Source organism: Ichthyophthirius multifiliis, assembly GCF_000220395.1.
Source record: "Ichthyophthirius multifiliis unplaced genomic scaffold scaff_1120509250958, whole genome shotgun sequence".
NCBI lineage: Eukaryota > Ciliophora > Oligohymenophorea > Hymenostomatida > Ichthyophthirius > Ichthyophthirius multifiliis.
This window is the reverse complement of record NW_004086339.1, coordinates 5,758-29,476: the sequence shown is the minus strand read 5'-3', so window position 1 is coordinate 29,476 and position 23,719 is coordinate 5,758. Positions and strand designations below refer to the sequence as shown.

At 15.1% G+C, this 23,719-nt stretch overlaps 4 protein-coding genes and 1 non-coding gene across 5 annotated transcripts, besides 55 other annotated features; 2 read left to right on the top strand and 3 right to left on the bottom strand. All coding sequences in view use genetic code 6, as the record gives it.

The window, feature by feature from the left end:
* Positions 1-109: 109 nt before the first annotated feature.
* Positions 110-182, top strand: IMG5_119270. Its single transcript has one exon. It is a non-coding gene; the product is annotated as a tRNA-Ala (tRNA).
* A 142-nt stretch (positions 183-324) lies between these two features.
* Positions 325-373: a microsatellite.
* A 74-nt stretch (positions 374-447) lies between these two features.
* On the bottom strand, positions 448-2,090 carry IMG5_119260 (protein kinase domain protein; the record flags this gene model as incomplete). Its single annotated transcript, XM_004034453.1, has 4 exons — positions 1,378-2,090; positions 1,102-1,302; positions 967-1,046; positions 448-919 (listed from the first exon to the last, which is right to left on the bottom strand). The coding sequence occupies exons 1-4, from the start codon at positions 2,020-2,022 to the stop codon at positions 448-450; spliced, it is 1,398 nt and encodes a 465-aa protein (XP_004034501.1). The 5' UTR covers positions 2,023-2,090.
* Positions 1,304-1,374: a microsatellite.
* Positions 1,756-1,793: a microsatellite.
* Positions 2,091-2,607: 517 nt separating the features above from the next.
* Positions 2,608-2,702: a microsatellite.
* A 725-nt stretch (positions 2,703-3,427) lies between these two features.
* Positions 3,428-3,470: a microsatellite.
* A 172-nt stretch (positions 3,471-3,642) lies between these two features.
* Positions 3,643-3,712: a microsatellite.
* Positions 3,694-3,734: a microsatellite.
* Positions 3,735-4,146: 412 nt separating this feature from the next.
* Positions 4,147-4,197: a microsatellite.
* Positions 4,159-4,197: a microsatellite.
* Positions 4,161-4,191: a microsatellite.
* A 112-nt stretch (positions 4,198-4,309) lies between the features above and the next one.
* Positions 4,310-4,365: a microsatellite.
* Positions 4,319-4,385: a microsatellite.
* Positions 4,360-4,415: a microsatellite.
* A 791-nt stretch (positions 4,416-5,206) lies between these two features.
* Positions 5,207-5,261: a microsatellite.
* Positions 5,208-5,261: a microsatellite.
* A 5-nt stretch (positions 5,262-5,266) lies between these two features.
* Positions 5,267-5,368: a microsatellite.
* A 1,182-nt stretch (positions 5,369-6,550) lies between these two features.
* Positions 6,551-6,637: a microsatellite.
* Positions 6,572-6,631: a microsatellite.
* Positions 6,638-6,864: 227 nt separating the features above from the next.
* Positions 6,865-6,969: a microsatellite.
* Positions 6,879-6,971: a microsatellite.
* Positions 6,880-6,982: a microsatellite.
* Positions 6,983-6,989: 7 nt separating this feature from the next.
* Positions 6,990-7,033: a microsatellite.
* A 211-nt stretch (positions 7,034-7,244) lies between these two features.
* Positions 7,245-7,297: a microsatellite.
* Positions 7,247-7,293: a microsatellite.
* Positions 7,255-7,295: a microsatellite.
* Positions 7,255-7,297: a microsatellite.
* Positions 7,298-8,033: 736 nt separating this feature from the next.
* Positions 8,034-8,077: a microsatellite.
* Positions 8,078-8,817: 740 nt separating this feature from the next.
* Positions 8,818-8,873: a microsatellite.
* A 322-nt stretch (positions 8,874-9,195) lies between these two features.
* Positions 9,196-9,255: a microsatellite.
* Positions 9,248-9,287: a microsatellite.
* Positions 9,288-10,006: 719 nt separating this feature from the next.
* Positions 10,007-10,050: a microsatellite.
* A 433-nt stretch (positions 10,051-10,483) lies between these two features.
* Positions 10,484-10,543: a microsatellite.
* Positions 10,544-10,628: 85 nt separating this feature from the next.
* Positions 10,629-10,662: a microsatellite.
* Positions 10,663-11,091: 429 nt separating this feature from the next.
* Positions 11,092-11,149: a microsatellite.
* Positions 11,114-11,154: a microsatellite.
* A 75-nt stretch (positions 11,155-11,229) lies between these two features.
* Positions 11,230-11,304: a microsatellite.
* A 41-nt stretch (positions 11,305-11,345) lies between these two features.
* IMG5_119250 (hypothetical protein) lies at positions 11,346-14,584 on the top strand (the record flags this gene model as incomplete). Its single annotated transcript, XM_004034452.1, has 9 exons — positions 11,346-11,643; positions 11,688-12,271; positions 12,420-12,543; positions 12,698-12,791; positions 12,860-13,376; positions 13,421-13,749; positions 13,813-13,873; positions 14,100-14,335; positions 14,383-14,584. The coding sequence occupies 9 exons, from the start codon at positions 11,346-11,348 to the stop codon at positions 14,582-14,584; spliced, it is 2,445 nt and encodes an 814-aa protein (XP_004034500.1).
* Positions 12,607-12,670: a microsatellite.
* Positions 12,821-12,857: a microsatellite.
* Positions 13,961-14,041: a microsatellite.
* Positions 13,998-14,072: a microsatellite.
* Positions 14,139-14,196: a microsatellite.
* A 155-nt stretch (positions 14,585-14,739) lies between the features above and the next one.
* Positions 14,740-14,798: a microsatellite.
* Positions 14,780-14,816: a microsatellite.
* A 185-nt stretch (positions 14,817-15,001) lies between these two features.
* Positions 15,002-15,042: a microsatellite.
* Positions 15,043-16,505: 1,463 nt separating this feature from the next.
* Positions 16,506-16,577: a microsatellite.
* A 148-nt stretch (positions 16,578-16,725) lies between these two features.
* Positions 16,726-16,819: a microsatellite.
* Positions 16,820-18,237: 1,418 nt separating this feature from the next.
* Positions 18,238-18,269: a microsatellite.
* Positions 18,270-18,653: 384 nt separating this feature from the next.
* Positions 18,654-18,718: a microsatellite.
* A 167-nt stretch (positions 18,719-18,885) lies between these two features.
* IMG5_119240 (hypothetical protein) lies at positions 18,886-19,502 on the bottom strand (the record flags this gene model as incomplete). Its single annotated transcript, XM_004034451.1, has 1 exon — positions 18,886-19,502. One exon carries the CDS (start codon positions 19,500-19,502, stop codon positions 19,101-19,103), a length of 402 nt encoding a protein of 133 aa, XP_004034499.1. The 3' UTR covers positions 18,886-19,100.
* Positions 19,503-19,580: 78 nt separating this feature from the next.
* Positions 19,581-19,644: a microsatellite.
* Positions 19,645-20,198: 554 nt separating this feature from the next.
* Positions 20,199-20,267: a microsatellite.
* Positions 20,268-21,087: 820 nt separating this feature from the next.
* Positions 21,088-21,131: a microsatellite.
* A 242-nt stretch (positions 21,132-21,373) lies between these two features.
* Positions 21,374-21,432: a microsatellite.
* An 858-nt stretch (positions 21,433-22,290) lies between these two features.
* Positions 22,291-22,323: a microsatellite.
* Positions 22,313-22,370: a microsatellite.
* Positions 22,371-23,058: 688 nt separating this feature from the next.
* On the bottom strand, positions 23,059-23,463 carry IMG5_119230 (hypothetical protein; the record flags this gene model as incomplete). Its single annotated transcript, XM_004034450.1, has 1 exon — positions 23,059-23,463. One exon carries the CDS (start codon positions 23,461-23,463, stop codon positions 23,059-23,061), a length of 405 nt encoding a protein of 134 aa, XP_004034498.1.
* Positions 23,464-23,626: 163 nt separating this feature from the next.
* Positions 23,627-23,657: a microsatellite.
* Between the last annotated feature and the right edge of the window lie 62 nt (positions 23,658-23,719).

Below are 23,719 nucleotides of genomic sequence, written 5' to 3'. Positions count from 1 at the left end.
TATTATTTTATATGATTTTTATTTAAATTTATTTATTTAAGTTATTAACCTTTTTATGTTTATATTCATTTAGTTTTTATTTATATTTTAATAATTATATAATATAAATGGGGATCTAGCTCAAATGGTAGAGCGATCGTTTAGCATACGATAGGCACTGGGATCAATGCCCAGGTTCTCCATTTTTTTTTTAATCTTTTTTTTTTAAATTTTTTAATTAAAAAAAAAAAATTAATTAAATATATATATATATATATATATTTTTTTTAAATATATAATTATAAAATAAACTTTTTATATTTTTAAACACACGAAAAAAAAAAAAAATCTAATATTAGATAATATAAATATAAAATTAATAAGTATAATTATACAGAAATATTTATATAATTAAATAATAAAAAAACATATATAAACTAATTTTAATAATTTAACAAAAATAAATAATCAATTACGATTTTCAAACTACCAATTTCCCGCATTATCTAATTCTTCTAAATTAATACCATCCCCATATCCAATATATCCCAAATTAGTAAAAGATCTATCAATAAGTTTTCTATTTACATTTGGTTTATAATCATAAAACTCATCATCATCATCTGAAGTGCAATAATTTTCATCATTTTCATTATCAGCGAAATTATCTTCAGAACTAGAAAATTAATTTTTTTCCAAATTGTATTAGTCTTCTTCCTCCTAACCTAATAATTTTGCTTTATCACTTTATATTTATTTAGATTTCATATATTCGGAAAATTCTTATTCACTCATCTTATATTCATATTCGTCAGTTTTGCCTTTTAGCCAAGGATGATCTAACATTTATTGGGCTGTTTTTCTTTTTTCAGGGGCACAATGTAACATTTACATCATGAAATCTTCGAATTCTTTTGCTTCTTTTTCTTTTATATGATATCTATTTTTATATATATTTATATAATTATTTAATGCTTTTTTTGCTACTTTTCAATTAAAACTAAATGTAAAGGCCAATAATGTAGCTAAGGTATTCTTTTTAAATTTCCATTTTAATCAAAATATTTCTTTTTATTTTTTTATTAAATTATACTTATATTTTTTTATTTTTTTTAAATTTACTTTTGAATTAGTCCCTTTCAATGCATAATTTTTAGGGAACTTTTTACAAAGTTCTTATATTTGTGCTAAATGGTCATCATTTTTAGAATAATTGGGACCTTTTCTTGGTTCAAAAAGGAAATCTCCTGTCAATAATTCAAAAAGCAAACAAGCTAAACTCCATATATCAGCTGTTTAATTATACATATTTCCTACTAAAACCTATATTTATATATATTAATACATAAATATATATATATATATATATATATATATATATATATATATATATATTACTTCAGGTGATCGATATTATCTAGTTTAAATTTGAGTCGAGAAATGATAAAAAGTATAACATGCATTACCTAAATCAGCTATTTTTAATTTAAAATCTTCTTATAATTTGGGTCCTCTTAAAAGTGCGTTTTTATTAAGGATTTATTCATCTGTTTTTTTAAACAATTATGAATTATTTAATTGGTGGTTTTTTTAATTTTCTTAATTCGAATTTTCTTCATCTGAAATAAAACCTATTTTTTTTTTTTTTTTTCCTATTTTTTTTTTTAAGTTTTTCTTTTGATTTTTCGTCAAATTCCCTTCTTTGAGTTTTTCTTTTAATTTTTTAATATTTTCCTTTTCTTATTTTTATTAAACATCATTAATAATATCTTCCTTTTTTTCATTTTTTCTCTCTTTTTCTTTTTCTTCTTCTTCCTCATCTATTAATTTATTTTCTTTAATTCCCAATAAACCCCTAATAACCTAAAGTCTTTAATCACTTACTTCATTTTTGCTAATTTACCCATTTTCCACAATATCTTTAAGGTCTTCTTGTGTCAACTACAAGAGAACATTTTCCGGTTTCAAATCAGTGTGTATAACTTGACAATATCTATCAATAAAATCAAGTCCTATTAAACATTATTTAGCTATTTTCTACATAAATGTACTGGAACCCCTGAATAATTATATCTTTTGATAACTTCTAATAAATTAACACCTAAAATTTCAATACGAAGCAAAAAGGGCTTCCATAAGGTCCGTTGAAAACAAAACTATTTAACAATTATACTATTTAGCAGTCATCTTTATTAAAATATTTACGATTCTCCTATATTTACACATATATATAAGTTTTAAGTTTAATAATATATATTTTTAGTTTTACATTTTCATGGTATTTTTATAAATCTTTAATCCATTCAGGATTTTTGCATTGCTTTGCAACTTTTTAAAGGACTTCGACTTCATCAAATGCCGCTTCTAAATAATTCGAAGCACATTTTTAAACCTTTAAAGCTACATATGTCTCGTATTTAAAATCTTTGGCAAGCCATACTGTAGAAAAATGACCCCAACCTATTTTTTGGATTATTACATATCTTTTATTTATAACTTCTCCCACATGTACTGGATGATATCCTCCTATTTTGTAATCTTAAATTCCTTCGTCTTCACTATCATGTTCTTGGTCTATTTAATCAAGAATTTATTCTAAATTAGGCCTTTATTATTTATTTATTTTTTAATTTTTTGTTTTTTTTAAAAAAATAAAATAAATTCTTTTGTATTTTTTAAATTGCTTAGAATAAATTGTTTTGTTTTTTTTAAAAAAAAAAATATTAATTTTAATATTTGTTTACTCTTATTCTTATTCCTATTAAAATTGTACTTATAGCTAATTTAAATCATCTAAAAATTCAATATTTTAATCATTTATATTTATATTGCTTGTTTATGGATTTTTTTATTGCATTTCTTTTTATTTTTTATATAGTATTAAATTAATATAAATATTTTTTTTTTCAGTTAATGCATTTTTTTTTTATATAAAAAAAATATACCAATGAATGCATTATTTAATTTAAATTTCATATTATTCTAATATTTATTCTTTTTTTAAAAAATATTTCTTAATTTAAATTTATTTATTTTTACATTTATATTGTTTTCTTTTTCAAATTATCCATCGCTTAAATTCATTTTTTATTCAGTGAATTCATTTTGCATTTTTAAAGTTCTTTGGAATTAGTTTTAATAAGAGAAATTAATTTAATTAGTTTATTCGGAAAAGGGATTAATTTAATCTATTTTTTATAAATGGTATATTGTTATATATATAAATTTATTATATTATTTTACCTTCTTTATACATTTTTTTAGTTTTTTAATAATTTAAATTAAAGTAATTTTTCTTAATATTTTATATAAAATTAAGTAATTAAAAAAAAAAGATAAATATTAATAAATATATATGAAAAAATATTTAAAAAATCTATATATATATATATATATAAAGAATATTTTTTATTTATTTTGAAATCAAAATTATAAAATTAATATGAATTTATATTTTTTTAAAATATTATATATTTTTTAAAATATAATATTATAATCTAAATAATCATTTTATGTTTTATTTTTTTATTTTTAATATTTTTATATGATAATATATTTTTCTATATATTTAATTTAAAATTCATTTTTTTTTATTATTTTGAAAAAAAAAAAAAAAAAAAAAGTAAAAAACTTAACACAAATAATAATTAATATATAAAATATAAATTTTATTAAAAAATATAATTATATATTATAGGAAATTATAATAAATAAATATATGTATATATATATATATATATATATGTATTTATATAATAGTTTTTTAATATTTTTCTTTATATTTATTTTTAAAAAAATCATTTTATTTTTATATAAAAAATATAACATTTTTAATAATCTTTTTTTTTTGTATTTATAATTTGCTTATTTTTTATTTATTTAATCACTTAATTTTATGTTGCTTTCTATTTTTTATATAATTTAACTTTTTTTTATTTTATCTTCATTAATTTTATAGTTTTATTAAATATAAAAATAGGGCAAATAATTATATTGAATAAATAATTATATATAATTTAATTTAGTTACTACGTTAGTAACAAATCAAATTTTTAAAATAAAAGATAAAAATGAAAATTATATTATTTATTTTATTAAAAAAAAATAGTAACTCTAAATTCATTTAATAAAGAAAAAAATATATATATTTATAAGAATATAAATATTTATTTATTCTTTTATTTTTTTAAATATTTTTTTTTAAATTTTTTTATAATAGACTAAGTTAAATTAACCTTTTTGATTTATTACTAATATTTTTATATATTATAACGAGAGTAAATAATAGTTTAAAAAAATTTAATTTACATTTATTTGATATATATTTTATTAAAGAAACAAAATAAAAATAAAAATATAAAAAAATTAAATTAAAATATAAATATATAATATAAAAATTTAAAAAAATGAATAAAAAATTATAAGAATAATAATAATATAACGAAAATATTTTTTTAATCCAAAATTAAGGAAGTGAAGTCTAAATAGACAACCCAGAAAACGAAAAAATAAAAAATCTACTTGAATAAGCTCAAGAAAATAAAGATAACTAAAAATTTTAAGAATCATATTCTTTATATAAAGAAGCTATTTAACTTTAGAAATAAAAATTTGGTTAAAATTCTTTATTTTTAGCCTCGACATATAAAAAAACTGCTATATTATTTTAAAAATAAAAGGATTATAATTAAACATTAAATTATTATAACAATGCATTAAAAATATACTAAAATTAAGACAAACATTATTCAAGGGAAGGAACATGTTTAGTATCGATTTCTAATGTTCTTTTAGCTCAAGATATGATATAAGAAGCATATTAATATATTTAAAAAGCTTTATATATATATTATAATTACGAATTAGAAGATGAGAACATGAAACCATTGTTAATTTCATAAGCTTTGAGGTTAAAAAGAAAAATAGATGCGTAATAAAAATTAAAAATTTAAGAAGAAAAGTAAATTGTAGAGTGTAAAGAATAAACGGTTTGTTGTATTTGCTTAGAAGAAATTCTAAAAAATCAAAAAGTAAGAAAACTTTAATGTAATCATGAATTTCATATTAAGTGTATTGGATAGTGGATTTAATAAAGTAATAAATGTCCATATTGTAGGGAACTTTTATAAAAAGAAATATGATTTAGAATAATGTCAATAGAAATTATTATATTTTAATGTATAAAATAAAATATTATTTTTTTATAAATTCTTACATATTATTATACATTTATATTTTTGTATTTTTATATTTTTATTTATTTCATTTTTTTTATTTATTTTGGTTATTTTAAATATTATAATATGTAATTAAATATTTTTTTTAAATGGTCTATTATTAATTTAAAATCATTTATTTTTTAATGTTATAATATTAATTATATATTTATAGATAATTTTTTTTATTACTTAAACATAATAAATTAGAAATCTTATATATAAATTATTATAAAAATAAAATTTTGTTTTATACTAAATTATTAAATTAAACAAATTTTTTTAAAAAAAATTAATATTTGTTTATTACAGCAAAAAAATGATATTTTAATTTATTCTTTTTTTTGAAAAAAAAAATACAATATAATTAAAATATAAATGTATAATAAAAACAAGGATAATAAAATATATAATAAAAATGATAATCAAGGATATATGCATAGATTATGAGATTAAATGATTTTTAAGAGTTGACAAATAGAATATATAATTAAAAAATATTAAAAGGCTAAAAATAAATAAATTAATAAAAATTATTTTATTATTGAAAATCTTATTTTATTATAAATTTCTTCAATATATCTAATTTTTTATAATATATATTTTATCTTGTAAAAAATGTTTTTATATTTAAAATTTTAAAAAAATAAAAAAATATATTAACATTTTTAGTAAATAATCATTTTTTAATATAAAATGGAAATATATTCTATATATTCAATATTTTCTTTTTCATTTATTACATTTAACAGAATATTATTTTTCTTATTAATTTAAGAAATTATTCGCTTAATATTATAAATTTTATTGTATATTGTATATATGATATATTTCTTAAAATATTTATTGCTAATAAAATAAATTCAAATTCGCCAAAAGTATTCACTGTGAATTGTGAATTATTAAAAAATATAAATTAATATGCATTCTTTTTATAAAAAAAAAATGATAGATTTAATATTATTAAATTAATAATATGAAAAATAAAAAAAATTAAATATAAAATAAAAACTGAAAGGTATAGTATAAAAAATCTGATTGTATTTAAAAGCAGATTATTTTTATTTATTCTTTTAAAAATAAATATCGATAAAAATATACAATATATTATACCATAAAAAAATCGAATTATTTATATTTAGATAAAAAAAAAAAATTAAACAAAAAAGATCTAAAAAATATATATCTATTGAAATTTTAAATACTATATATAAATATATAAATAACAGTAATAGATATTATGTGATATTACTTGAATGATAAAAAACTAATTAAAGGAGAAAAATATATATGAAATTATAACTATAAAATATTAAAGTAAAATTTATATAAATAATTTAAGAAGATTTAATATTATATATTAATAAATATATAAAAAAAAATAATAAGATTTATAAAATAATAATTGTTAAAAAAAAAATAATTAAAAAATAATATATTAATTTTATTAATATTAAATTAATAATTCATATATTTTTTTTTATTTATATATTTAATAGAATAAAAAATTAATTTTATTAAATTTAATTTAGTTATAATTATTATAATAAATAAAATATAGAAATATAATATTAAAAAATAATATAATTAGCATTAAAATTAAATAATTTATAAATTATTTAAAAAATTAAGAAAATTAAATAGATTTATTATTAAAAAATAAAAAAATTATATATAAATAGTAATATATAATATATAATAATATAAATATTAAATAAATATATATATATATATATATATATATATATATTATATAAATTTATATATATATATAAAAATTATAATTAAAATGAAAATCAAAACTTAAATTATATTCAAAATTAAATAATAATCAAAATGAAAATCAAACTATTTTTATATACTTTTTTTTATATTTCACTTAAATTTGTATTTATTATATATATATAATAAAATAATAAAAAGTATTATTAAAAATTAAACATTGAAAGTTAAATTAAAAAAACAGAAAATAGAAAAAAAAATTATAAATTAATAAAATACATAAAAATTTACTATATTCATTTTATAAATACGAATATATTATATTATTTAAAAGATTAAAAAAAAAAATAAAAAAATTAAAAATAAAAAAAAAAAAAAAATGATAGATACAGAAAATGTAGAACATATTAAAAGTATAAAAAATAAAATATAAATAATACAAATTATATAACTATTTTTAGACACAATTAATAATTTTAAATAATTAAATATTTATAAAAAGGTAGCCAAAGTTAAATTAAAAGATAAAAAGTACCCAATTCCTTATATTCATAAAATGTAAAAAAAAAAGAAATATATAATATATATGTTTGTTTCGATATATTCTCTTAATAAATTATATTAAAATAGTAATTCATAGACAGTTCTAGCTAAAAGTAAATTAAAGGTCAAAGAAATTTAAACTATAAATAAAAAGAAAAAACTAAGTAGAAAGACTTAAATAATAAAAAAAACTTTTTAGATAATATTAATGTAAAAGAAGACCAATAAGAATATCTAATATTTTAAAAAGAAAACAATTTTCAGCTTTTAAATAATATAGGTAATAAGAAATGTTCTATAAATAATGATTTATCTAACTTTTAAGATATCTAATAACAGGTAGAAACATAATCATCAAAAAATGGTAATTTATTTATTAAAAATATAAATAAAAAAAATACTTATTAAAGAATATTTATTTTATTTATACAAAAGATGATAAGGAAAATTCAAATAAAGGTGGATATAAGATAAGGAAAATAAGAAAAAAACCAGTTAGATTAAAAAAAAACAATAATATATATATATATTTTTTTTGGAAATATACATATATAATACATATAAAAATAGACTTTTTTTTATATATATATAATATTTTTTTATTTTATTATTATTTTATTAATTAATAATTTTAAAATGTAGAAATTTGCAGATGAAAATTATTGTGAAACAAATTATATTAGTAAATAAAATAATAGTAAAAAGCTTAAAAATTAAAATGAATTTTAAAAATAAAAATTGACAAAAAACAAAAAAAAGCAAATTAATGAAAGTATTTATTTATTTCAATATTTTTTTTTAAAAAAAATTAAATATTTTTATAAAATTTAAAGAAAACAAATAGAAAAAAAAAAAAGTTAGAAAGATCCTTATGTAATCATAAATATATAATATAATATGATATTATAATAATTTATTTTATTTTATTTTTATTTTACTTTTGTATAAAAGTCTGGATTATTAAACATATTTTTAGATACATTTTAGCAATTTTAATAAAAAAATGTATTTATATATTATAAACTTGAGTCAAATAATTTTATATTAAATAGGAATTAGAAAAACAAGAAAATTCTAAAGTAAATGAAGCTTAATATGAAGATAAATAATAAGATTCAGAAATGTATATATTCTATTTTATATTTTTAAATAATTAGTAATTTAACGAAAAAAAGGGAAAAATAATCTTATGATAGATTAAATTCGGAAAATTCATAATAAATGTAATAAGAATAGATTAAAGAAAAAGTTGAATAAGAATAAGAAGATAATCCAAATCTCAATAACAATAATATATTTTAAATAAATAAAAAAATATAAACAAATAATATTTAAGAAAATATAAATTAATAAAAAGATAAATAAAAAAATTTTCAATTTGAAAATAAATTAGAAAATTATAATTTTGAAAATCGTAAATAATTTTTTTTAAATAAAAAAATATTATAAATTATTTAAGTTTTATAAAATAGAATATGGTTAGATGAAAAAATATAAAGTTAAATTAATGTTGATAATTTTGTTTAATAAATTGCTACCTAATAAATGCATTAAACATAAAATTAAAAATTTCATTATTATTAAGATGTAAACAATTTATAATTAAAATTATTATTAACTAATAATAATAAATATATATTTTTAATAAAAGTCATAATAACATATTCTACAAAAACTTTTAGAAGGTATATTATAGAATGTAAATCTTCAAAACAATACAAATTAAAAGATTTTTTAATAATAATAATAATAATAATAATAATAATAATAATAATAATAATAATAATAATAATAAAGTTATTTAAATAATAGACTTTATTTAAATAACTAATTTAAATCAGACATAAATATATCATTAAATAACATATAGGTATTAAATATTTAAGATTTGTAATAAAATAATCTTAAATATTAAAAAAATTGAAGATAATATTAATATATTTTATCCTTATATATTAATAACTATAATATAATAAATAACAAATATATTTATATACATATATTTTTTTTAATTGTTATAACTTTAAAATATATTTTTATAAATAATATAAAACAATTTATATTGTTATTAGTTAAATATATTTTATAATAATTAAATTAAACATATAAAAATAATAGATAGTAAAAATCTAATATTATAATAAAAAAGTTATTTAAATTATAATAATATTATTTATTGTTTTTGAAATAAATTATTTTAACCATATTTTAATAATTATATATTTTTTAAAATAAAATAACATATTTTAGTATTTTATATATATGATTTATTAAAAACTTGTATTATTTTATTAAATTTTATTTATATAAAAAATGATAAATATTTATAAGATTTATTTTATTTAAATAAAAATTTTATTATAATAAATATATATATTTATTTAAATGATAATATATTTTATCATCTTTAAAAAATTAATATATTTTTAAAATTATATTAAATTATTATTAATCTTTTTTAGTATATTTAAATATTTTTAGGATTTGTTTATATATTGAATTTAAAAAATTTATCAATAAAATTTATATTTTTTTATATGAAGTTAATATCAATTTTTTTTTATATATTAATTTTATTTTATATTATTAAAATTATTCATAATAAATTGTAGATTTTTTTTATATAAAAATATCATAAATATTTATATTTAAATAAACTGATATTTAATATATAACATAAAAGTTATAAATATTTTTTTATTTAACTTAATAAGTAAAAACAAAAATTTTATTTTCTAATAAAATAAAAAAATTTCACATATTATAATTCTATATAAATGAATTATTAAAATATAGTTAAAATTAAAGATAAAAAATATAAAAATTATATTTTTATAGAATTTATAATGTAAAAAAATAGAATTAGGCTATTAATAAAGATTTAACAATAAATCTAAAATTTTTAGCTTATTCATAATATATGAATTATAAAATTATATAAATTTTAATGTAAACTTTAACTAATAAAAAAAAATATAAAATATAGGTTATGTAAATAAGAGTAATAATTTATCTATTTAATTTAAAAAAAATTATAATATAATAAAAATAAATATATAATTATATATATATAAATAAATATAAAAATTTTATTTTATTATTAATAGTAAAATAATATTTTTATTTAATTTTTTTAAATAATAAAAATATTAAGAAAATTTTATTTAAATATATATATATATATATATATATATATATATATTTAGTATAAATAAAAAAACTATTCTAAAAATAATTAATTTTTTATAAATAAATAAAAGATAATTAGTAAATTTAAGAAAGAAATAAAAATTTAAAAAATTTAATTATTTTTTTGGTATAATTTTAAAAAATAAGTAATAATAAAATAAAATTATTAAGAATAATTTAAAAACATATAAATTTAAAACAATTAACATTTAATATATTTTATATAAAAATTATAATATTGAATAATATATAAAAATATAAAATATATTAATATATATATATATATAATTAATTAACATATTAGTTTTTTTTATTGAATTAGATAAATATTAATAAAATAAATAAATATCGAAATATATTAAATATGATCAAATTATTAAAATAATATAATACATATTATATATTTAATAAATAAATTAATTTATTGATATTTATATAAAGTTTATATTTAAAAATTATTTTTATATTATAATATAAATATTTATTTTAATATTATATATTTATTACTTATCTTTTTTTATATATCAAAATTAAATATTATTTATAATCACATTATAAAAAATGTATTAAATAATAAAAGATATAATAAATATATATATATATATATATATATATATTTATTAAAATATATATATATATTTATATATATTTATATTTTTAATAAAACAAAATTTTAAATAAAATATATAAAAATAAATGAAAGGTGTTCATTATTAAAATAATAATATTTAATCTTCATACAATTCAAATATTAGAAATTCATCTAATTCTACTTCTGTTCCATCTTCATCTATTAAAAAGTCTTCTACAAATCCCTAATATTTTGAATAAGTAAAAAGAGGAGAAGTTGATGAATTAAAAGAGTAATAAATAAATAAATAAAAATAAAAAAAATTAAAATATAATAATAAGCATTTTAAAAAAAACGTATTCGAAAAAGATGATAAAAAAAAACGTGAATTAATAAAAAAAGTAATAGCATACATGACATTAGGTAATAAAATATTTTATTTAAAATATTTTTTAAAAAATCTATAGGAATTGACGTATCTAAATTATTTGATTAAATGTGTATAGTATCATAAACAAATGATATAATAAATAAAAAAATGATTTATTTATATTTAACTAATTATGCTGAATAAAATCCTAATACAGCCCTTATGGCAATAAATACTTTTATAAAAGACACTAAACATAAAGATGGAAAAATAAGAGGATTAGCTTTACGTTCATTATGCTCTCTCCGCTTTTCAGGTTCTTTTGAGTATTTAATGAATTCTATATAGGATGGGCTATAAGATTTAGATCCTTATGTACGCAAAACAGCTATTATGGGTTGTGTAAAAGTATTTTATATGAATCCAGAAACTATTAAAAATAGTGATATTATAGATAGTTTATATAAAATGGTGAAAGATCCAGATTCTTTGGTTGTTTAGAATGCTATAAGTGCGTTGAATGAGATTTTAGCAGATTAAGGTGGAATTAAAACTTATAGATAAATGATTATTCATTTATTAAATAATTTAAAAAATTTTAGTAATTGGGGTTAAGTAATTGTTTTACAATTATTATCTAGATATACACCCAAAAATGATGATGAAATGTATGACATGATGGTATTTTTATTATATATATTTATTTATATATATGCATTTATAATTTATTTTAATATTATTTAATTTTTTTTAATAATTTTAAATAAAATATATATATATATATTTATATATTTATTTATTAATAATTTTTGTTTATATTATTTTATAGAATTTGTTAGATGATAGACTTAAATAATCTTGTATCTCAGTTGTTTTAGCTACTATTAAGATTTTTATGAATTTCACAGTTAATAACCCTACAGTATATAAATCTATTCTTAAAAGAGTGAAAAGTAAATTAATTTATTTAAATATATATTCATTTATATATGTAATTTTTTTTTATATTTTTTATTTATATATATATTTATATATATATATATATATATATATTTATTATTATATATATTATAAATATATTAATTTTTATCTATTTATATAATATAGCTCCTTTAATTACACTAATGGCTTCAACAGAGACTACAAGTAGTTTCGAAATCGCATATACTGTTCTTTCACATATTTAAGTTATTAATTAAAGGTAGAAACATATTAATATATATATATATATATAATATTTTTTTTATTTATAATATAATTTTTTTATAGAGGAGGAGCTTAATTTTTTTAAGAAGAGTTTAAATAATTTTATTGTAAAGCAGATGAACCTACTTATATTAAAAATTTGAAATTAAATATAATTTCTAGTTTAGCAAATGAAAGCAATATAGGAGATATAATGAACGAATTAGGAGAATATGTAACTGATGTAGATAATGAATTAGCGAAAGAATCAATTAAAACATTAGGTTAGATTGCTTGCAGATTATAAGAAATGGCAACACCTATTATTAATTAACTTTCGAATTTTATAACTATGCATAAAGAATATATTACTAATAATACTTTAGTTGCTTTTTAAGATATATTGAGAAAATATCCACATATATTTAATTAAATATCTGATTGTATTCCTGATTGTATAGATTATGTTACTGAACCAAATTCAAAGTCTGCCCTTTTATGGATTTTTGGCGAATTCTCTAATTAAATACCTGATTCCTCTTATATTATTGAAAATTTAATTTCAGAAGATTAATAAGAATCTATTCTTGTGAAATAAACTGTATTTTTTTTTTATTATATTTTTTTTAATTTTTTTTAAAAAAGTACTTAGTTACTTGTATTAAAATGTTCTTAAGAAGTCCAGATGAAATGAAAAATTAACTTGGATATTTATTTAAAAGCATTTTAAATAATAAAGATGAAGATATTGATTTAAAAGATAGAGCAGCTTTCTTTTATAGGGCTATGTAAAATGATATAGAAGGGTTTAAGTAAATTATGATTAATAGACATTCTAAGGCTATTTCGAAATTCTCAGAAGAAGAAGAAGATTCTAATTAAAAAGTTTGTAATGAATTTAATACTTTAGCTATCATTTATAGAAAACCTTAAGATAAATATGTTAAACCATTTAGTTATTTTAATTTGTAAAGGTAACATTTTTATTTTTATAATTAAATCAAATAAAATTATGAAAAATATATATCATATAAAAGAAATAAAGAACTTATAGATGAATAAATTTAAAATGATGATAAGTAAGAATAATAATTATAAGTTTAGACAGATTATGAAACTTCAAAATAATAATAATAAGCTGGACCTACTCATATTATTGAAGATTTAATAGAATCAGTAAATTAAATATATATATATATATATATGTAAATATATTTATAAGTATATAAATAAATTTATATTTATTTATATATTTATATATATATAAAAATATAAAAATTTATATATTTACATATATTTTTATATTTTTTTATTATGATTAAAGAATGATTAATTTGACTAATAATAATATCCTAATTAACATTAATAATAATAATAATAATAATAATAATAATAATAATAATAATAATAATAATAATAATCAGATACTTTAAATTTATTAGATTTAGATGATAACTTTGGAATACCAAGACTTTAAGATATAAATACTAATGATTTAGTATTAAACTTTATTTACGATTCAGATGAATATGAAAATGCTTGGGAAAATCTAAATGAAGGGTTTTTTATTAAATTTATATTATTTTTTAAAAAATATATTTTTTAAGCGCAACTATTACAAGATTATTGAATTAAAGCTCTTATATTACAGAATAAAGTTTCGAAGATTTGTTTAAATTATATAGAATTTATAGTGCTGCTTAAGGCGAATAAGATGATACTTTGAAATTTTATTTTTATTCAAAACATGTAATTAATATTTTTGTTATATTATATTTTGTTAAAATTAAAAAAGATTCCGTCTAATGAAATTGTTTATTTAGAAATAGAAATCAATCAAATTTTAAAAACTTTAAGTTTAGTTAGTAAATGTTAGAATGAAGAATTAGCTGCATTTTTCAGCAAATATGTTGAAGGATTTTTAAAGAATAACAATATTTTAAGTTGAAAATAAAAATTTATTTATATATATTTTTATTTTATTATAAGATATAATGTTTTTTTTATATATATATATATATATATATATATATATATATATTATTTTAAAAAAATTAATATCAAATTTATTTTTTTAATAATGAAAATAAAATTATTAAAATATAATATATATTTTATAACACAATTTATAGAAAAATAATATTTTTAATTTTTTTATTTTATGAAATTTATTTATTTTTAAAGATTTTATTAATTATAGAATAAATATAATTTTAAAGAGAAATTTAAATTTTAAAACTTATATATTTTAAAAATTAAAAATTTTATATTATATATACAATAGAAGTGTATATTTAAAATAGATTAAAAACTACCTAATATATTAAAATTATGTATTATAATATAAATATATTAAAAAATAATATATATATATAGAAATTTTTTTTTATTTTTATACAAATAATTAATCAATATAAAAATAGAATACAAACTACTTTTTCTTTATTTTTATTTTTTAAAAAATACTAATAATATATTAAAATAAAAAAAAGGAAAAAAAGGAATTAATAAAATAAAATATACATATATTTATAAAAAAATAAATAAATGGGAAATACAAACTAAAATTAATATTCTAATCTAAACATATTAGAATAAAGATTAAATAATATTAAATAACATCATATTTTTGATTTTTTAATAAACGAAAATCCTAACCAATGTAATATACATAAACGTCAAATAGAATATATATGCTTTAACTAATATTGTATATTTAATAGTAAATATATCTGTAGAATATGTATTCAAAGATTACACAAAACTCATACATTTTTACACATTGAATGTTTTAAAGAATAATTATTTACATATATATAGGACAAATACTAAACTAAAAGCTTTGATTTCGAGTGTGATTTATAAGAAATCCTTCAATTATTAAAGCCACCTAATGTAAATGGAAATAATACGTTTAAGGAATTTTAATAAAGAATAAAGACCAAATATACAATAAAAAATAATTATTATTAATAAGAATTGAAGAAGATATTTTTTAATTTAGTGAAAGGATTTACATAGGAAAAAATGATGAAATATGCTAATGCTTATTTAGCATATAATGAATAAATAAAGAATAAAATAAAGGAAAAAAGTATTAGAAGTAAACCCTTTTTATCAGTATGTGATTTAATAAATAATAAAAAAAAATAGTTCCCAAATACGGAATTATAAAAGAAAAAAATAAACAGAATTTATAAAATTATTTAGTTGAATTCTTAATATTGTATTATTCCGTTTGCTAAATACTAATATGCAGATTGTATTGCTTTATATGATTTTTAAAAAATGAAATTTATTAAATTTTAGTCTTTTGATCTTTTTAGAAATTCACTAAGTAATATTCCAACTTTTTTTGATTTTTTACATGAAGTTTTCATCTTTTAAAATGTGGATTAAGAGCATAATAATGAATTTGATTTAGTTCCACCATAATTACATTAATAAATTGGACCGGAGAGACTTGTGCATATATTTTTTCATTAATTAATGCTGCCATAAAATGATTTGAATGATGGTGATAGTGGGGATGAGGATTAAGAAAGGTTGGATTAAGATAATAATTAAAATAGTGAATATAGTTAAGATTAAGAAATAGAAAACGATGAAAATGAAGAATATTAAAGTTAAAGTGAAGAAAGTATTGAATAAATAAATAATTATTATAATAGATATATAGATTCTATTAATAATAATATTTAAGTATTAAATAATTAATAAAGAATAAACTAATATAATTAATAAGAAAATATTATTTAATAATAAATTATTTAATAAGAAAATATATTTTAATAAAATAATAGATAATAATTTTAGAATTTGTAATAAGTAAAACTAACTTAATATATATATGTTTAATATTTAAATAAAATTATATACAAAAAAAGTAGGAAAATTCAAATAATCAATCTAGTGAAAACAATAATATTCAATAAATATAAAGTTTCCAAAATAATGAAAATAATAATAATGATATTGAAAATAGTAATAATAATAATAATAATAATAATAATAATAATAATAATAATAATTTTAATAATAATATCGCTAGTATATTTTATGAAAATGAGGATAATGAAACTCATGATAATAGTAGTTATAACAGTGATTCTCCTTTTGTGATTAATAATTTTTATAATTAAAGGAATATGAAATTATTTATTTTTAAGTTAAACTAAAATCAATTGGTGTAAATTACAAATTGTAATCGAATAAAAGTTTAAGAAATTCAATATAATTCTTCAAAAAAATAAATCTTAAAGACTTTATATTGTATATTTAGCAAAAACTCAATAAAATAATGCTTTTAATTATAATAAAATTTACTATGTGTCTGCGAAAAAAAAGAACAGTTTTTGAATTAAATGCACTTTATAAATATATGGAATTTAAAGTAAAAAAAATTATTAAAATCAATTGAAAAAAAATACTTTGAAGATCGAATTAATAGAATTATATTAGGTAAAAAAGTCTATATTTGCTATTTAGAATATTACACCTAATAATTTGTTATATATAATTGGGTTAATGATTAAAATATTTTAAAAATTCATATTGCGAATCAAATTATTAAAAATAAAATTTGGTTTGAAAATATTTCTTAGTATATACATTTTTATTACTAAATACATGGAAATTTAGACTTTAATGAGAACGATTTGAAGTATTTATTAAAGAAAAAAGTACTTTAGTATACTAATTTCTAAAATAATAAATTATAGTTTGCATTACCATATATTTATTAGAAAAATACTTAGATTGGATGCTGTTATTTTGAAGATAATAAATTATTTTAATGTATGAAGTTTAATATTAATCAGGAAAAAAAAAAAATAGTTAATTCTTTTATATTAGATGACTAATTAATTATCTTTTATGAAGATGGAAAAATTGTTCATTATTAATGATTTAATTTTTTTTTATGAAATTAATTTTTTATATATATTATATTTTGAATATAAAATTTAATGTATTTTTATTTTTAATTTTAGAAAAGTGGGAAAAAATAAATAAAATTAATGCTAATTTTTTATATAAAAAAAAACAAAAACAAAATTTTTTTTAATATTAATTAAATAAATATAATTTTCAGAGATAAAACAATATATCAGGTAATATATCATAAGAAATAATAGGTTATTTTTTATTATTTTCAAGTGCTTTTATTAAATATTAATTAGACTTTTCGTAATTTCCTTATATTGCATGAACTTAACTAAACCCAAACCTTATTAAAAATAAATAAACATAAAAAATATATAAATATACAAGATTTCAGAAGATTCTTTAAATTTAGAAGAAGCTATTAAAAGTTCAGTTGCCCTATCTAAGCTTTTTTTACATATTTCATTTCCATTTTAAGATTTTAAGTAAAGAAGTGCTAGATTTACCATTGTCCTTAAATGATAAAAGTCATTTTTTAGAATTTGTTCGTATTATTATATCGCTTCTGTAATTTTACCAAGCTTTTCTAATAATAAAGCTTTCTATAATATTTTATAAAATTAACAAAAAAATATATTTTTTACATAATATTCTTAGTCAACAATATTTTTTTTATTTCCATCATTTAACAATTCTATAATTTTATCTATGTTTTCATAATATTCTAAATGGAATAAAATATCAATAAAATATTATAAAACCTTTATATTAAATTATAATATTTATAAATTAAAAAAAATATACATTTATATAATCTAAATATATTTTTGGAGGTATCTCTTAAGAATGTAAATCTTTAATATGTACCAAATATTTTTAATTCTAAAAGAAATTCTCATAATATTCATTTGTTATAGGTAATTTAAGTACTGCTAAGCATGCTTTTATCATATAAGTGATAATTTATTAAAATTATTAACTTTATTTATATTACTAAAATAATGATAAATATATGAAATAAGATATATAATATATAAAATAGATATATAAATTAAAATATATCTAGATTTTTATATATACATATATATATATATATAATTTACTATTTTTAAATTTTCATTTATTCCTTTTCCGAAATGATTTGCTACTATTATATCTGGATTTTTTTCTTAATTCCAAATAATTCTTTCTGTTTCAATAAAAGCCATAATAATATATAAAATAGAAGAAGGTTATTAATCATTAATTAATTCGGAAATAATTTTTTGGCATCTTTCAAGTTCTCCTTTAGCTGAATAAATAAGCGCTAATAAAATAAATGGATATTGAGAATATTGATTTAAATTGCAGCATAAAATTGCATATTGAAGTGCTTTTTCCAGTTACATTGTATTAGCATAAATTTTAGCCAAAATGAAGCATACGACATAATTATTTCCATTCATGGAATGAGAATATTCCAAATATTCAATACTTTTGCCAAATAAACTATTCTATCTTACTAATATTGTGCATTTCGGTATAGATTATAGTAGTTAAATCCTACTTAAGCTAATAATGTTTCCTCATTTAAAATTAGTTGTTTTTTGCTTTTTTTAGAAAGTTCTTTGAAGTTCAATAAATTTAATTTAGCCAAGGCCAGTCCTTCTTCGTTTTTACCTAAATTAAGTCCTGTGAAAACCGACGAAAGTGATAGTAATAAAGGAAATTATGAATGTGTTTTTAATTAATCGGATTAAGTTAAACTTTGGATAAGTTAATATAGTTTTGCGTATTCTTCCCTTATATATAGTTATGTGCACATTTTCATGCCTAATATATTGTCGTCAAAAGGGGTTCCCATCATAAATTGTATATATTAAAATGAGAAGTTTTCTCTTTTTATTTTAAGGTTTATTATATTTATCAATGAAGGTAACTTTTTTAGTTTATTTTATTTTATTTTATTTTATTTTATTTTGTTTTTTTATTTTTATTTTTATTTTCAAAAAATATACTTTATGTGAAAGAATTGCTCGTTATATTTTCTTGATTTTGTTTCGCGTTTATGTGTAATTTATACATGTAAATAAATACAAAGAGTCGTAAATTTCTTAAGGAATATGTTTAAAAAGATTACTTTATTCTATAATAGCTCCTTCTTTTTTCATATATTTGTTTACTTTTTTATCTATTTAGATTTGTATTAGACCTAAACAAACTATAAGCAGGTTGTCCCAAGTTTTTATTTCGATTTAAATTTGAAAGAATTTTAAGAAAGGATTTATACTTGATATTATTTAGTTGAATTAATCTTATAATACTTATGTATTTAGGTAAGGAATTATATTTTTAGCTAAATTATAAATTAGAGTTATTATTGTGTCTATACCAAAACTTTCGGAATATTAATAGGTAAAAATTTAAAGAATTGATTAAATAATTTAAAAGTTGGTAATTTTTTAGATTTTATTTAACATTTAAATTTGCTTGCTTATAGCTATTAAACATAGGTTTTTATCAATTTTATTGAATCCCTATAAATATATAAAATTTAAAATTATATATATATTTATATATATATAAATATTTATATTTATATTTATATTTATATTTATATTTATTTTTAACTTGAAATTTCTAATAATAATTTTCTTTATGGTTTTAATAAAAGAATTAAAATATACTAAACCATTCTGAAATCAAATTTATATATATATCTGAATTTATTTGTAAATCAGGCTTTAAAATTTGTTATAAATATATTTCTATTATGTATTTAGTTCTTAATGGTTGTTTTAATAATAATTCGAATAATTCTTTATCTAATTAAATGTTTTTAATTGAAAAAACATTATTTAGTTGATTCTATATTGCTTTTTTAACATCTTAATTTTAAAAACTAAATATAAATTAGCATAGGAAAAACTTTAATGATAAACAATCCTTTTTATAAAAAATAAAAATAAAAATATTTAAAATAAAATCAGTTTATATTTATTATTATATTTAATTTTAACTATATTTAATATGGAGTTTTCATTAAAATTAGAACTAAATTAATCGATTTTTAAAAAATAATCAACTAATTATTATTCTTAAATTTATTTTATTTGAATTTCGCTTAAACATTAGACTTCGAATTTCAAATATTCAAAGAAATCTCTATTTTTTATAGATTTATATTATTTTTTTAATATAGATTATTTACTTTTCTTATTTATTATTTATATTTATTTGTATTTTTTATAAAACATTTTTTAATTCAGAATAATTTCTTTAATATCTTAATAAATCTATATCAACAAAATTCATTTTTATATAGATTTTATTTTATAATACTTTATTATATTGATAAATTAAAAATAATTTATATATATATATATATATAAATATAAATAAAAAAAAAAAAAAAAAATATATATATATATATATAAATATAAAAAATAAATATTTTTTTCTAATTTAATTAATAATATTTTTTATTTTAATTTAAAAAAAGACTTATTCAATTATATATAATTTGTTAATTTAAAATTTTTTATCAGAATGATATTAAAAATTAAAATAAAACTTAAATCAATTTTTAAATATAGGTCTTTTAATTATAAGCTTATTTTTTATATTATTTATGAAAATATGAATAATGTCAATAATTTTTATTTGCTTAATATATTTTTTCAAAAATTATATTTAAATTTTAATTACTAAATCATAAATGAAAAAAAAAGAATTATAAATATATATAATATATAAATTATTAATAATATATATATTAATTACTTATATATATTTATATACTATTTGAAAAAAAATATATTTAATATTTCTATTTAAATATACTATTTTAAGAATAAAATTAACCACAAAAAAGAGCAAAATAAAAAACAAAAAAATGAGCCATTCTTTTTAAAATAAAGTACTATTACTTAATAATCGATAATATTCCACTAAAAAAATTATAAATTCTCCAATTCATTACAAATATCAATTCTAAATTCCAGAATCTAAAAGGAGAACACATTCAACTTATTAAAGTCAATTATAATCCCAAGATCTATAATATAAAGGTTCCAATAATAAATATTAAGTATTAAAAGGTTCATCTAGATTTGAATATTTGCCTGTAGAAAAAAAAGTAATAGAATATGATCAAGTTCAAGTAACTTAAGTTATTCCAAAATAGCATAAAATATTAGACTATTATGCTGTTGTATATCAAACAGAATATATACCACATTATATTTAAGAAAATTATATAGAATATTTACCACCTATAAGGACAGTCGAAAGGGTTTCATATAAGAATTATTAAGAATATAAGAAAAGAAGAAATTTAAGCTAACCTGTTAATTTAGTTTAATAAAATTTTAATTAATATTATCAAGCATAAGATATTGTAAGAGTTTAAGAAAATCCGGAATTAATGGAAAGTACTTTTTAAGGAAATTGTTAATAATAATATAAAAATGATAAGGAGATTGGTTAGAAGTCGATTTCTATTTCTTAAAGTTAACTACAATATAGCTATTAAAATAATAAATAAGGAGATGTTAAAAATAAAAAAAAATAAATCAAAATTTTAAATTGATAAGAGTATATTTTTAATTATATATTAAAAAAAAAAACATGAAATCTTTGAAAAAAAAAAGTAAATATATATATAAATATATATAAAAAATATAATTATTTTCTCTTAAACTAAATATATATATATTTTTTTTTAAATAAAAAAATAAATAAGAAATTTTTGTTATAAATATAATGAATTAAATAATTATAAATATTCTATTTTTATATATAAATATATATATATATATTTATTAAATATGTATTTATTTATATTTAATACTCTTTTTTTATGTCTTTAATTCTTTTTATATATATATTTTTTAAATAAAAAATTCATATAACATTTTACAACCATGTTTAATATACAAAAGAGTAAGATTTATAAATAATAAATCCTATAATTAAAAAAAGAAATTCTCCTATACAAAAAACAAACAAATTATTTAAAGACTACTCAATATTAATAGTAATAATAATAAAAACAATTAAAGACAAAATCATATATAGGCAAATGCAAAGTGATTTATTTTTTATTTCTTTTTTATAAACATAGCCTAGCTTTTTTCTAGAAGGTAAAAACATCTTTATGTATTCTTAAAAACTTCCAATAATAAACCAAGAAATGACAATAAACAAATTATAGTAAATAAACTTAAAAAAACAAGATAAAATCCAATATAGTGAATTATATAGTATATTTTCTTAATTAAATATTATCAGGACATTATAGCCAATATATACAATGATCCCTTTTGTGCACAACACATAAGCAAAACATCGAATTTCGGAATGAAAATTATAATTTTGTTTGCAAACCCAACAAAACTCGAATTTGCATTTCTTACATGTCATATGCTAACATCCGCCTATTTTTTATATAGATATACTACATTAGGGACAAAATTTAGTTAATATTATTTCAAAGAGATAAGAAAGGATATCATAGAAAAATAATATGGAAAAAATGTTTGTTTCTTTTTGTGATTTATCCTACCAGGTATAAAAGCAATTATTACAATTATAGTTATTAGAACAATAGATGAGTTCAGTAGTGTAATATGTATCACATTTAGGACACATGGTAGTATCATATTACTTTTGTAAATATTTTTTAGTTAATTGTAGTTCTATTTAGTCTTAATAGTCTTTTTCTATATAGGATTATATAAAAGTAGATAAAGAGTGATTTCTTATACAACAATTCTCATTTATACATTTAAAAATATTTAAGTCCATTTGAAAACATAAAGCATTTATTTAACTTATAATCCAATTTTTTATACATTCGGAACATATTTCTTTTATACATTCGTATTCTAGGTCGAAGTCTGGGTTATCTTAACGCGATTTTAAGGTCTCTTTTTTTATTTCTAACAAGCAGACTTAACAACTCATTTTTTGCTTTGTTTTGTTTTTTTTTTTTTATTAATTTTTTTTATTATATTTTATAATTGTTTATTATAACGTTTTTCCTTTTAAAAGAAGAAATTTCACATAAAAATATATAAA